Source organism: Cricetulus griseus, chromosome 5 (genome assembly GCF_003668045.3).
Source record: "Cricetulus griseus strain 17A/GY chromosome 5, alternate assembly CriGri-PICRH-1.0, whole genome shotgun sequence".
Taxonomy (NCBI): domain Eukaryota; kingdom Metazoa; phylum Chordata; class Mammalia; order Rodentia; family Cricetidae; genus Cricetulus; species Cricetulus griseus.
Genome location: NC_048598.1, coordinates 119,976,362 through 119,990,548, shown reverse-complemented (window position 1 = coordinate 119,990,548; position 14,187 = coordinate 119,976,362). Strand labels below are relative to the sequence as shown.

General features: G+C 52.1%; 1 protein-coding gene across 1 annotated transcript in view; it reads left to right on the top strand.

The window, feature by feature from the left end:
* Positions 1-268: 268 nt before the first annotated feature.
* Positions 269-14,187, top strand: part of Papln (papilin, proteoglycan like sulfated glycoprotein) — a 34,348-nt gene continuing 20,429 nt past the window's right edge. The window contains exons 1-13 of the mRNA XM_035445866.1: positions 269-586; positions 730-783; positions 5,099-5,214; positions 6,664-6,724; positions 6,936-7,038; positions 9,927-10,057; positions 10,769-10,892; positions 11,298-11,378; positions 11,465-11,637; positions 11,744-11,867; positions 12,277-12,403; positions 12,756-12,821; positions 13,277-13,484. Of these exons, the coding sequence (XP_035301757.1) occupies positions 736-783; positions 5,099-5,214; positions 6,664-6,724; positions 6,936-7,038; positions 9,927-10,057; positions 10,769-10,892; positions 11,298-11,378; positions 11,465-11,637; positions 11,744-11,867; positions 12,277-12,403; positions 12,756-12,821; positions 13,277-13,484 (1,362 nt within the window). The 5' untranslated portion in view covers positions 269-586; positions 730-735. The remainder of the gene's footprint in view (positions 587-729; positions 784-5,098; positions 5,215-6,663; positions 6,725-6,935; positions 7,039-9,926; positions 10,058-10,768; positions 10,893-11,297; positions 11,379-11,464; positions 11,638-11,743; positions 11,868-12,276; positions 12,404-12,755; positions 12,822-13,276; positions 13,485-14,187) is intronic.

Genomic DNA, 14,187 nt, shown 5'->3' with positions numbered 1-14,187 from the left:
TGAGCCATGTCTGCAGCCCTGCAATTGAATTTTTAAGCTACCCTCAGACACAGTTTTCCGGGAACATATTTTCTGGTGAGGCTGGGAAGATGGCCTTGTCAGTGAAGTGCTTGCTGTGCAAGCCGGCAGACCTGAATCCAGATCCCTACGACTTGGGTAAAGCATGCTCTGTAACCCTCAGCCTGGGGGGAGGGCAGGGGAGGCGGATCCCTCAAGCCCATTGGCCAGTCAGCCTAGCAGAAAAAGCTGAGCTGGAGTTCAGAGAGAGACACCGTCTCAAAACATATAGTGGAGAGCAGCTGAGGAAGACACCCAGGATCAACCTCTGATCTTCACACTCCTGCACACACCCTTATTTTGGGTGATGAAAACTGACAGCAAATCTATTTTTATTAGTTGTTTTTAAACGGGATGAAATGGCCTTTTAATTTCTTACTGAGTTTAACGGTCTGGTTACTTTGATTCCCATCTCACTTAGATCAACAACACAGCAATATTTTTTAACCATTCTTACTCCTCTGGAATAACAAAACAAGTTGTTCCTGTGTTTCTGCCTGCTGCCAACCAAGCCTCCTCTCCCTTGTGTGTAAGTTGCGTGACATGTTGTCACCGTGGTGCTCCCAGCAGACCGGGTCTCCGTGGGAGGAACATCCCACCCACATAGCAGGAGTCACCACTTTGGGCAGCTGTGGTGGCCCCTCTGGCTCTAACCCGTGACTTCTCCTGCAGGCAGAGATGCAGCTGTTCATTCTCCTGTTGCTGGTCTCCACTCCAGGGTCTTGGGTGAGTGCGGGGCCCCATGGGGCCCTGGGAAGCTCCTTTGGGAGCCGTGGGGGAGGGGTAAGAGATAGGTAGGGCAGGGTCTGGGGAAGACTAGATATAGGAGAGTTGAGCTTGCAGTGCTCCAGCTCCTTCACAAACCAGGGCACCATGGACATCTGGCTGGGGTGCTTAGTTTCTTAAAGGGGCAGTCTGCAGGAATCGGTACAGTCCTGGGCCTGGCTGACACCACAAACACTTACTGCGGCTCCTCCCTTTAAAAGAGAAAAGACCCGTAGGTATGCCGCTGGGACCAGCCCACTATGATCCTGCCTGAAGGCTGGGATGTTCCCTCTCTCTCTCTCTCTCTGAAGTTCAGTGGGCCACTGCAAGGTCCATGTGTCTATTACACATTTGAAATGTGGCTAGCACAACACAGGGGCTTTTCATGCTGATCTGAGCTTAATTTGAGCTACAGGTGGTTGTGGCTATCAGGTTAGTGCAAATGTAGAGTGTGGGTTCTGGAAGCCGAGGGGTGATCATGTTGCTGTTGAATGAGGAAGCTCAAGAGACTGGAGTCCTAAGGATAGACGGGGACCCTTGGGGGCAGAGGACCTGCAGAGCTGGGTGTTGGGCAGAACAGAGAGCACAGAGACTCCCATTCTACCCTGAAATCTCTGCACCAGGGAGACCACAGCCCTGCCCATCCCCCAAGAAGGCCCAAATGAGAAAGACTCAGAGGGCTAGGATGGCTGCCTTGGGAAGGGAAGGGGGCAGTGCCGCCTTTGTGGTAATATGGGCGGAGAGTGAGGAAGGCGGGCAGGATGGGTGTCAGTGGTAGACACTAGCCAGCCCCCCAAAAGCTCATTGTTTAACACATAGGCATGCCAGGCAGTTGGTGGACCGAAGCCTCTCCCTCATTCCCTTTCCACACGCCACCTGCGCCAGCCTATAGCCCTCTACAGAACCTCACTGGGGTTCTGGCTCGTGCTGGTGACTTAGCTGCTGTGCAGGTGAAGCCCCTCCCCCTGGGGGTCTCCATGACTACATCAAAACCCCAGGGTGAAATCCCAGAGCCCTAGAGCCACTCCATACACAATAGCTGCTTGACTCCAACCCATTCCCCAAGCCATACACTGACCACCCAAATCCCACGAATCTAATGTCCACACCACACCACAGATTGTCTTACAGATGAATCAGTGATTACAAAGTACGCTGGATCCTATAAGGTCCCTTCTTCCGTGGTGTGGCTGAGTGGCCATCTGCCTCCAGTGTGAAAGGCCAAGATGAGGTTGAGGTCTTTCCCTGACCTCTGTGTGGTGGAGAGGTATGGTCCAGACTCCCAGCTCAGCTCCCTCTGCTGTGGCAGGATCCACCATGGGTCCTGACCACCCCAGGGTTCCTATCAGGGCTGACTAGACAGAATGACCAGATGAATAGTTAAAGGCGCTCTGTGAGTCCCTCTGCCTGGCCAATGTCTCATTCTTCTTCCCACACGTCCTGGTGCACAGCAGGCAGGAAAGGGGACTCCTGAGCCTGGAGTTGGAGCTGGAGGCAGGAGGGTGGGGAGCTGAGAGAAGCAGCTTGAGGCAGGCGGTAACAGGCCCAGGATGGGGCTGGGCCACACCAGCTCCTGGCTTTGTACCACCACACAGCTTGGAGTTTAGATAATTACAAAGAACAAAATGTGCTCACACTGCTCATGACCTGATATGTGTGTGGAAAGGTTCAGGGAGTGTGGTTCAGTATCGTACAGACCAGGGTTTACCCCTGCACCAGTAGGAGACCTTTTCCTACAGGTGCTGGTCTGGGGAAGAAAGAAATGTCTGTAAAGGCACCTAGCAGGAGTGTGGCCCTAGTTCAGCCATCCTAGAATGCCTCCTTGGCCAGAGCATCCCCGACTCTGTGGACACATGAGTTGTCTCCACTTTGCCTCCAGAAGAGCTGGATTTCTGGGGACTGTTGCACCAAGGGGCCTAGACAAGTATCCAAACCAGACCCTGGGCAGGGTCAACACTAGACAGGCAAGTGAGGGCAACAGACCCACAGGGACCACATCCTAGTATTTACCACATGGCAGCAAGGCTTGCGGGTCACATGCCAGGCCAGAATCCCTGCCTGGAAAGTTACCACAACACCTACTACACAGTAAGTAGCTCTCCCCTTCAAAACAGAAACTCAAGCCGAATAAAACCAGTTTACATTTTGTTGCCAGAATACCTGAGCATTTGGTTTGGTGGTTTGGAAAGCCTGGAGGTTCTGTTCTAGCTAGAACTGGAGGAGTGGATGATTTACAATGAGAGGCAAGACCTTTGGTCTGGCTGGCCTGTGCTTGGCTCTGTGTGTGGTTAGCAAGTTTGATGCGGTTTGCTCTGCTTCTGAATCGTGGTCTATAAAAACAAGGGTAATAGGTATTTGGTGTTAGACATCTGCAGACTTCCCTGCTCACCTCGGAATGGCTAGCTGTGAGGCTCCAAGTTGGGGAAGGGCTTGTTTTTCTTTGTTCACACTTGACCTCTTTCTAAATAATGGGAGTTAAATTTCCTAAAGGTTCCTGTGGTGACACCTCAAAATAAAGTGCCCTTTCAGCACATGGGACATGTTTACAGTGCCTCTCTGTACCCTTGTCCAGCTCCTTAGGATCCAGTGTCTCATTTGGCTGCCTGCTCCCCCAGGCAGGTGGGGACACAACCTGAGGATGAGTGCTGAGTTCTATAGTATATGGTGCCATGCCCTTTCTGGCTTGTTCCTTGGGACTTTTAGGCTATGAGGGTTAGATGACAGAATATGTGTACCATGAGGCCATAGGATGCTGGTTGCAAGGTGTCACATCCATAGTGAATTTCCATTGTGTAATTTCTTTTGTTTGTTTGTTGAGACAGGGTTTCTCTGTGTAACTTTGGAGCCTGTCCTGGTCTGTAGACCAGGCTGGCCTCAAACTCAGAGATCAGATTGCCTCTGCCTATGCTGGGATTAAAGGCGTGCGCCACCACCGAATAGCCCATTGTGTAATTTCATCAAGGCAGATTAGGTCTAACTCTTCTACCTCTCATGTAAGCACTCAAGGATCAGAAGTTCAGGGCTGTTTTCATTTCACAAAGTCCTCATATATATATAATATATATGAGGAATATAGCTTGAGGCCTATATTCCAACTCACTTCCCAGTCTAAACGGCTGTTCCTGCTCTAGCCATTACATCATGTTTTCCAAAAGAAAGGAGTGACGAGGAAGAGGAAGACAAACGCCCATTCACACTATCTCTCCACAGAGTACTAGAGACTACTGCCCAACACTTGTGTTTTATGTGCCATGGATAAGAACTTAGGGATGGGGCCAGTAAGCTACAGGAAACTAGGCACTGAACAAGAAATCAAGCTTTCAGGTTCTTTGATAGGGGCCAGGGGACCCTTAGGAGTCTTTGCCTCTGATGAACCCGGATATTATAGTCCCACCCTAACCTACCCTAAGTTCTAGTTTAATAGGTCGAAACAATAGAAGTTTCTGGAAGTGAGCTCGCATCCAGAGAAGAAGAGACACAACTAGACTTGGAGTGGCTTTTCTCCAGGGAAGCCCACATAAGTTCCATCCTGTCTTGGTTATACTCTCTGAACAGACCAAGGTCCACCTACCTGAAGACTTGCCATGATCTGTCCCATCCCTTAGAGATCTCTTTTGAAAAGGATGGGCCTGCTGATCCATAGGCTCCATTCCAAGGGACACCAAGCCAAGCTCTGCACTTGTCACAGCATAGTGTAGTCAGGGGAGATAGCCTCTTCCTGGCCACACCCTCTCCTCCCCACCACGCCCTCCCCACCTCATGTGTTCTGGCAGACGCCCAGAACACACGACTACCATGCTAGATGAGTAGACCACAGCTGAGTAGTGCCCAGTGCAATGCATGGAGGTACCCTTGTCCTAGGTTCCTTCCCGTTTTTCTTCAGGGTCCCTTCTACCACATTGTAATCAACCCACAAATGCCTGCACTGGCTGCAAGGCCCCTCCCCCAAGGCCCCTGGAACTGCAGGCTCTTCCCAGCTCAGTCACACCTAGGCTGGCTCTCCCACTCCTTAAGACGAAGGTTAAGTTGCAATGAACATTTTGGAGTATCCGGTGGTACTTCTGTGTCCTAAAAAGGCAGTACTGGAAGCCCCCAGACTCTTTGAACAGGCTGGAGAGCATCTCTGCAGGGAGAGCTCCGGGTTCAAGTCCCGTGTGTGTGTGTGTGTGTGTGTGTGTGTGTGTGTGTGTGTGTGTGTGTGTGTGTGTGTGTGTGTGTGTGTGTGTGTGTGTAGGGGGGTTGATGGTGAGTCACAGCCAGAGCATGTCTTTTACAGGCTCAAAATGTGAGGCGCCAGAGTGACACCTGGGGCGCCTGGGGCGAGTGGAGCCCCTGCAGCCGGACCTGTGGAGGAGGCATAAGTTTCCGGGAGCGCCCCTGCTACTCCCAGAGGTAGGGACGGGAGGTCTATGGCCTGCCAACAGCTTAAAAGAGGGCAAGTGAGGGCTGGTTGGCTGCTGGTTGGGAGGCTGTCGTCAGGGCCATTCATTATGTGACAGATTCATTGTGGAAGAGTGATGGTGCGTTTAGGAAAACAAGTATTTCCCATGTTCTCATCTCGGATTCCAACACTCAGCCTAGATCGAGAGGAGCTGAGCCATGTCTACTTCCTCTGCCCTAAGCCTGTGGCGCCTGGCGCATGGGGGTGGGGTGGGATGGGGCTTCATTTGCAGAGTTAATGTGTTGTGGCGTTTGAATCCACTGGGAGAAACCAGAGACTTAGACTCAATTCAAATTTAGATTAAATGAATTTTTCTTTCTGCCGGCACAAGGGCGACAGCCTTAGAACTTGGTTTTAAGGTAGACGGTCAGGAAGGTGCGCACCAGAGGTTTTAGGAAGGTGCGCACCACAACCATCCATGGAATCCACAGCTGGGCACTTCCCTCAGTTGTTTCTGACTTTCCGCTGTGTACTAACAAAAAGACCATCTCACCCCTTTCCCATAACCGTAGGGGGTTTTACAGAAGGACAGGCAGTTTAATTCCTCACCGCCCATTATCCTATTCTTACTTCACCTGCAGGCCACTGGAATGCCCAGGTATTCCAGGGCAAAAGGTCAACGGTCCTTAAGGGATGCCTGGCTCCATATTAGTTTCTTTAGTCATCACGGGGGACCTGAGTAAATTGTTACTCACTCTGAGCACTCTAATGACTGGGACAGAGCAGTTCATGTCTGGGCAGACAGTGCCATCAGGTTAGGCATGTCTGTCGCATCCCCATCAATGAACGTCAGCCCGCAGTTCCTAGTTGCTGTGTTTCCTTTGCCTCGACTTCTTTGTCGAGCAGAGAGGACCCTTCCCCGACGAGTGACTTTAGAATTTACTAGGTGCACTGTTTTCCCATGGGCTCTGATTGGGGTGGGTGTGTAGGGTCAGATACGAAGGAATGGTAATGAGGCGCCTCCTACTGGTGGGTTTGTGAACTGTTTCCTGAGAAACAGGAAAGAAAGTGGAGGCAGGATGGTCAAGAAGTTCAAGGTCATCCTCAGCTACAGAGTCAACCTGGGACTTTGTCTCACAAAACAAAACAAACAAACCCAAACTCCAAACATCCTGGATTATTTATGGAGTATTTATTTATGCAGATTGAACTCACAGGTAGGGGTTATAGTATGTAAAGTTCAAGGGCCTTATGGAGTCAGGTCAGGGACAGTGAGCCTAAGACAGTGCAAACATGGTCTGGTTACACCCACCCAATGGATTTGGTTCCGAGTGTACCCCCTCCTCACCTTGCCTTGGACTCTGGTCCAGCCTCACCCATCAGGGCACCAGGTGGAGAGGCCAGGAGAGCCCAGGAACGGGTGGGGATGTTGGAGTCTCCTCAGTGCTCTCGCCCCATAGGAGAGATGGAGGCGCCAACTGCGTGGGCCCTGCGCGCAGCCACCGCACCTGCCACACCGAGGTAAAGCCTGAGTGGGCGCCGCCCCTCACCGCCCCCCACCGCCCCACCTCCAAGCTACACCCTCAGTTTGCTCCCCGCCCCGCCAGGCACTTGGGACGGGGTGGGAGGATGGGACAGAGGCGCAGGACCCCAGGGCTCCAGGACACTGAGAGTGGATAGGGCAGAATGGCAACTCCCCAGTAACCACGCTGGCACCCACGATCCCACGCAGAACTGCCCAGATGGCGTGCGGGACTTCCGGGCCGAGCAGTGCGCAGAGTTCGATGGCACCGATTTCCAGGGCCGGCGCTACCGGTGGCTGCCCTACTATGCGGGTAAGCGCGTCACCCTGCTCCGCTGGCTCTGCGGGCGCAGCTCCATTCCGAGTCATGCATCAAAGCAGCACACTGAAAGTTCTTATCGCCCCTCAAAGATGCCTTGCTGCTTAGATAATGACCTAGTCCTTAGCGCGCCCACGTTAACCCAAAAACAGGCGTGTTGCAAGCTCTTTCTGGCCTTTTCTCCTCCATACGCGTTTTCAAAATCGAAGCTCCGTTGTGCCTGTCTCCCACCTGGCTTATTCAGTTCTGAGGCTTCCCCACTGTTGCAGAGGTGTGGAATGAGGGGGCCCCCTGGAGGGGTGGTGCTGCTTGGGGCCAACAGTGCCAAAGGCAGGAAAGCGCTTGGGACAACTGTGTCCATCTTTTCAGACCTGCATGGGGAGTTCTGCATGAGGTTCAGGAAAAGAACACCACTGTGTATGAGTCTAAATAATTTTGGAATAGCCAGATGACGTCTTAGGAGCTAGGGTTTTGACTCCTTGGTAGAGTGTGTGCCTAGCGCATACAAGACCCTAGCAGAACCTCACCTTAAAAACAAAACAAAACAGGTAGTGTGGTGGTGCATACCTGCAATCTCAGTGCTTGTGTCGGGAGTTTAAGGCTAGCCTGGGCTACATGTTGAATTCCAGGAGCCAGCCTGGTCTGCTTGGTGATACCCAGCCTAAAAATAAAGGTAAAGAATCAAGCCTCAGGGGCTGGAGAGATGGCTGGAGAGATGGTTAAGAGCACCGGCTGCTCTTCCAGAGGTCCTGAGTTCAATTCTCAGCAACCACATGGTGGCTCACAACCATCTGTAATGTGATCTGGTGCCCTCTTCTGGCACGAACTGTATACATGATAAATAAATAAATCTTAAAAAAAAAAAAAAAAAAAAGAACCAAGCCTCGGGAAAAGTCGGGGCATTGCTTTTCTCTGCAAATGATCCACAGAGATCTTGCACACTGATTTCCAACACTAAACATTGCTCCCCCCCACCCCCCACCCCCGTGGTCCTGGAGTCATCATGGCCAGAGAAATAACCCCCGGGGCCCTTTGGCATGCAATACTCCTGAGGCATATGTTAAAAATAACTTTTACATGGGACTGGAGAGGTGGCTCAGCAGTTAAGAGCACTGGCCACTCTCCCAGAGAGTTCGATTCCCATCACCCATGTCAGGCAGTCCCTCTTCTGGCCACCTACCATCACATGGCATACTGTCACACATTCACACACACTCACACACACACACACACACACACTCTCACACACACACTCACACAACTCTCTCACACACACACTCTCTCACACATATTCTCTCACACTCACACACACACTCACACACTCTCACACACTCACCACACACACTCACACACTCTCTCTCACACACACTTACACACACTCTCTCACACACACACACACACACTCTCACACACTCACACACACACAGTCTCACACACTCACACTCACACACACACACACACACACACTCACACCGGCTAATAATAGTGATGATGATGATGATATGGGGGGGGTGGAAAGATGGGTCAGTAGTTAAATGCTTGCTCTTCAGAGGACCCGAGTTTGGTTCCCAGCACCCATGTTAGGTGGCTCACAACCACCTGTAACTCCTGTTCCAGGGAATCCCAAGCCCCCAACCCCCTTATGGCCTCTGTGGCACCTGCATTCATATGTACATGTATGCACACATGTAAACAAATAGTTAATCTTTTGTTGGGAGGGATTTCAAGACAGGGTTTCTCTGTGTAGCTTTGCAGCCTGTCCTGGAACTTGCTTTGTAGACTAAGGTGGGCTCAAACTCACCTGCCCAGCTGATATATATATATATATATATATATATAATATATATATATTATATTTAATATTGAAAGATTATAGGCCCTGGCTGTCTCGTAGACTCTATATGATCTTGTTAGCACTTTAGGGTTATTTGAGGTCATTCAGCCATACAGGGAATTTAAGGCCAGCCTGGTTTGTGATTTATTTTGGGGGTGGGTGGGAGGGCAGAGTCTTGCTATGTAGTTCTGGCTGTCCTGGAACTTACTACATAGACCAGGCTGGCTTCCAACTCAGAGACTGCTTGCTGGGATCAAAGGTGTGCACCACCATGCCCATCCCTTAAGACTGGCCTGGGGTAGAGACCTCACCTTAAAATAAAGCAACAAAATTTCTGGGCAGTGGTGGTATATGCCTTTAATCCCAGCACTCAGGAGGCAGAGGTAGGCAGATCTCTGAGTTTGAGGTCAGCCTGGTCTACAGAGCAAGTTCCAGGATGGCCGGGGCTACACAGAGAAAAACCCTGTCTCAAAAACAAAGCAGTAAAATAAAGAATGGAGGTTTATAGAGGTTGCTGTTTGACTTGGTCCCCCAAGATACAAATCAATTCCCAGAGAATGTCCCTTCTCCCTGGGAGAGGGGGATGGGATTCTGTGCCTTCTCTCCTGGCAAGAGTGCACTTCTGGCTGTTGTCCACGTGTCCCTTGGGGGTTCTTAGAGGACCATGTGCTGTCCCTTTTTGCCCCCAACAGATGTTCTGGCATTAGTTATTTTTTTGTTGCTGTCGAAAAACGTGGTGAAAGGTAGCTTGTAAAAGGAGTTTATTTGGGCTTCTGATTCCAGAGGGAGAGTCCATAATGACTGGTGGCTGGAGTGGGAATCAGGCTGATCGTATTTCAACCACACACAAAAATAAACTGGAAGTGGGAAGAGGCTCTGTGCTTTCGAAGCCCATCCCCAGTGATATGCTACCTCCAAGTTTCACAGCCCTGAGCAGCACTGACAACTGGGGGCCAGGTGCTCAAATACATGAGCCTATGGGGACATTTTTCGTTCAAACCACCACTTTTTGGGTCAAGATGTCAGCTTTTTCCTCTTGCCTACCCAGCCCCAAACAAGTGTGAACTGAACTGCATTCCCAAGGGGGAGAACTTCTACTATAAACACAGGGAGACCGTGGTGGACGGGACACTCTGCGAGCCTGGCAAGCGGGACATCTGTGTGGATGGCATCTGCCGAGTGAGTTATAGTCCTGTCCCGTTCCTTCCCCCCACCCCCCAAGCTGGCTGGGGATTGTTATGGCTGGTGTCTTCTAGCACCAGCACGACCAAGTGGCTGTCAGGAGCTTGGTGGCTTCATAAGTCATTAGCTCCCAGAATGCAATGCAGTCATTACAGATGTTCTCTGACTACCTCAACTTTGCCCCTGAGAGCACTAACCTCATGAAAGAAATTCTCTAGATGGCTAAAGCTGTCTTTAACCAAACCCAATCAAATGTGAAGGGATGGCTATAGGTGATGGAAAGATGCTAAATTCCTCTCTCCATTTCTTGCCTTCTTCTCCCCTGAGTCGGCTTCAGGCTCATGTAGGCTCTTCTCATGAGCCTGCAACAACATGGTATCCAAGCCGATACCACACCAGCCTGTGGGCTCCCAGGAGTCCCAGCTCTATGACCCGTTAGCCTGGGTTCACCTGAGTCATTCTCTGAGGAGAGGAGGGGAACAACCCCCCTCTGGCATGCCCAAACCCATGTTTATGGAGTTTCATCTAAACTGGGAGAGACATGGCCTCCAGAGGGGAGCCTGGGAGTGGCTAGCAGGAGTCGTATGGGCCTGAACAGATGAGTGGATGTCGGTCACTCTGTTTCCTTCTGTGTTTCCTGGGACATTGGAACCATGTCCATGTCTCTTCTCTCTCATCTTGCCTTCATTTCCTTACCCCTCCCTGCAGGTTGTTGGCTGTGATCATAAGTTAGACTCCACCAAGGAGGAGGACAAGTGTCTGCAGTGTGGGGGTGACGGCTCAGCCTGCTACCCTGTCACAGGAACCTTTGATGCCAACGATCTCAGCAGAGGTGGGGGCCACACAGGGGACTCTGAAGGGGTCTGTTGCCTGCCTTGGTTTGCCTGTCACCTTCTCTGACCAAGGAAGGCTTGAGGCCAAGTGATCCCTTGGCACTTGGGTCATGTGACTGCAAGGCAGAGGCTATACCTCTCACATGACTCTCCTCCTGTGCTCACCTTGGTTGGGGTCCTCAACCCCTTTTGTGCAGTCTAATCTCACACTGTGGACACTGGGTGCCTGCTCTCATCCCTCCCCATGCTGTTTCTTTTTCCTCCTAAGATGTCCCAGTGTCTAGAGCTTACTCCCAGCCCCACCCCCACCTCTGTAAAGCTAGTTCCTCCGCCAAAAGCACTCTCCCCAAGAAGTCCCACCAGTTCCAAACCAACGCTCCTCACTGGAATCTTGTCCCATTCAGGCTACAACCAAATCTTCATCATTCCTGCTGGGGCCACCAGTATTCGCATTGCAGAAGCTGCAGCTAGCAGGAATTTCCTGGGTGAGAGATGGTTTGGAGCTGGGCAGCCTGGGGCTCAGGGAGGCAACTGGCTACCCCACATCCCCTGACAGGCTGGGTCTCCACAGCCGTGAAGAGCGTCCGTGGAGAGTACTATCTCAATGGGCACTGGACCATTGAGGCATCCCAGGCTCTGCCGGTGGCCAGCACGGTCCTACAGTACGAACGGGGTATGGAGGGGGACCTAGCCCCTGAGCAGCTCCATGCACGGGGCCCCACCTCAGAGCCCCTGGTCATCGAGGTGAGTGGGCCACGGCGGGCAGGGGGAGGGGGCGTGCCCCTGTACATGTGGGCTGCCCAGGCTATCATGAGCCAGGCATGGGGACTTAAGCCAAGACTCTCTGCAGCTCATCAGCCAGGAGCCCAACCCCGGTGTGCACTACGAGTACTACCTGCCATTGAATGACCCCAGCCAAGGCTTCAGCTGGAGCCATGGCTCCTGGAGTGACTGCAGCGCTGAGTGTGGGGGAGGTGAGCACTGGGGTCTGGGGGAGGACAAATAGATGACACGGGCTGGCAAGTTATAGTCCTGTTCTCAAGGCAGCATTACCAGGGAGGGACAGTTCCATGTGTTGAAAAAGTTAGCTGTCCCCATGAAGGGCTTCAAGCTTTTCTAGGATAAGGGAGACCTCCTAGGATGAGATGCCCACTGTGGTTGGAGGCCAGGCCTGAAGCATAAAGATCATGGTCTGTCACTCACACCTAAGACTCCTTGAGCCTCCCTTTACTCTTCTGTAAGTTGGTTATGATGGCGGCACCTGTCACAGAAAGACACATGGGACTTAGGGTGAGCTGTGGGGAAGGTCTGGAAGAATGCCTGACTAGCGAGTTTATTAGTACCGGTCCACTAGCCAGATCCGTGTGGCTCTGCTCCCAACAGGCCACCAGTCTCGCCTGGTATTCTGCACCTTTGACAATGAGGCCTACCCAGACCACATGTGCCAACACCAGCCTCGGCCAGCACACCGACGTTCCTGCAATCCTCATCCTTGCCCAAAGTCCAAGCGGTGAGGCCTTGCCAGCCCCTTGCACCTATGGCGGAGCCCAAAAAATTGGGTGGGAATGGAGAGGAGTCCCTAAACTGTTTTAGGCATAGGCCAAAGAATTTGGGGGGCAGGGATCTTCACATAGGGTGGCAACTATCACTGAGGGTGGCAGTGAATGGGCCTGAGCACGAGGCCCAGGACAGTTCTCATGGTATCAAGATTGCCTAGGCTGGGAGCAGGAAGTATTGGGGACAGTGCCAGAAGGTCCCTGTATTGAGGCATCAGGGGGCTCAAACAGATGCTTAGAGGTTGAGACAGGAATTAGGTCAAAGGGCCAGTAGACTTTGGCAAATGCCTTTGTTCGTGTACAAAGGATCTCTTTCCTGCACCGGCCGGGAGCGTGGCACCATTCTGGGGCCCAGCATGTGTGTGGGAACAGGTAATCTGTGGGCCAGGGGGTTCCTGGAGGGCTGGTGTCGGTATCCTCACCCTCCTGGCCTGGTGAGACGGTGGTGGGCTTGGCTTTGCATGGTGTGTTTGGGGCTTCCCTTTCCTTTGTTCCATGTACCCCCAGCCAGGCAGGGCTTCTCCACATACAAGGGGCAGAGCCTTTCTGGAGATGCCTCCACACAGGATGGCAAGGGATGGGGTCTGACTGGGATGCCAGGACCCAGTGAGAAGGAGAAAAGCAGAGCTGAAAGGCAGCAGCCAGGCTGCCTATTATACAATGAAGGCCCCTCAGGGGCCAGTGAGCCATAGGGAATGCCTAGGAGGGCCTGGCTGGTGGTCTCTCCACAAAGTTCTTGAGGGGCAGTGGGGTGGGCCCTCAGCACACTCTGCATTGGGGAGCTGCAGCCTCTTGTGCCAGTCTTATCAGTTTCCATTTTCTGTCAGTTGGAAGGTAGGACCGTGGACACCCTGCTCAGTCTCCTGTGGGGGTGGATTCCAGTCTCGTCCTGTCTACTGCATATCCTCAGATGGGGCTGGTGGCCAGGAAGCTACTGAAGAATCCCAGTGTGCTGGTTTACCTGGGAAGCCCCCTGCCAGACAGGCTTGTAACCTGCAGCGCTGTGCAGCCTGGAGCGTGGAGCCCTGGGGAGAGGTGAGGCCCTGCCTAAGACTAGGAGCTGTGTCTTGGGCCTGGGTAGCAGCAGGCCTGGCCTTGAAAGGCTTGTCTTCTGCTGTGGAAGGAAGCTTGGGTCCTCAGAGGGTAAGGAGACCTAGCTGGTCATGGTGGAAGTTGTAGCCAAAGCTGGGATGAGATGCAACGATTAGACTCTGGTCTAGGGTTCTCCTGTCTTTAGCATCCCAAGGCTGGATGGGAGAGAGTTTGTTTTAGCTAGAAGACAGAGCTGGATGTGTTTGGGGGTGAGGGTGCCTCCTGCACCCAAGCTGCAAATACAGGGCATGGAGGCTATGGAGACAGCTCAGTGGTTAAGAACACTTGCTGCTCTCCCAGAATGACTTAAATTTGATTCCTGACACCTGTATCAGTTTTTTTTTTTTTTTCACAAAAAACTGCCTATAACTCCAGCTCCAGGGATCTGACTCCCTCTTCTGGTCTCACAGACACCCCCACACATACAAGTGATATACATATACACATAAACAAAAATAATAAAGGAGTGTGAGGAGTGTGAAAGATCTTTCAGCCTGTGTGACTTCAGAGCAGTGACTCAGCCTCTCTGGGTTTAGGAGTGAAATAAGGGCAGCAGAGTACCATCTGCCCTCTAAGCCAGGCTGGTAGGGCTCCATCTGTCCCAGCTGACATGATACCCCTGGGGGACATTCTTGCTGATAGCCTG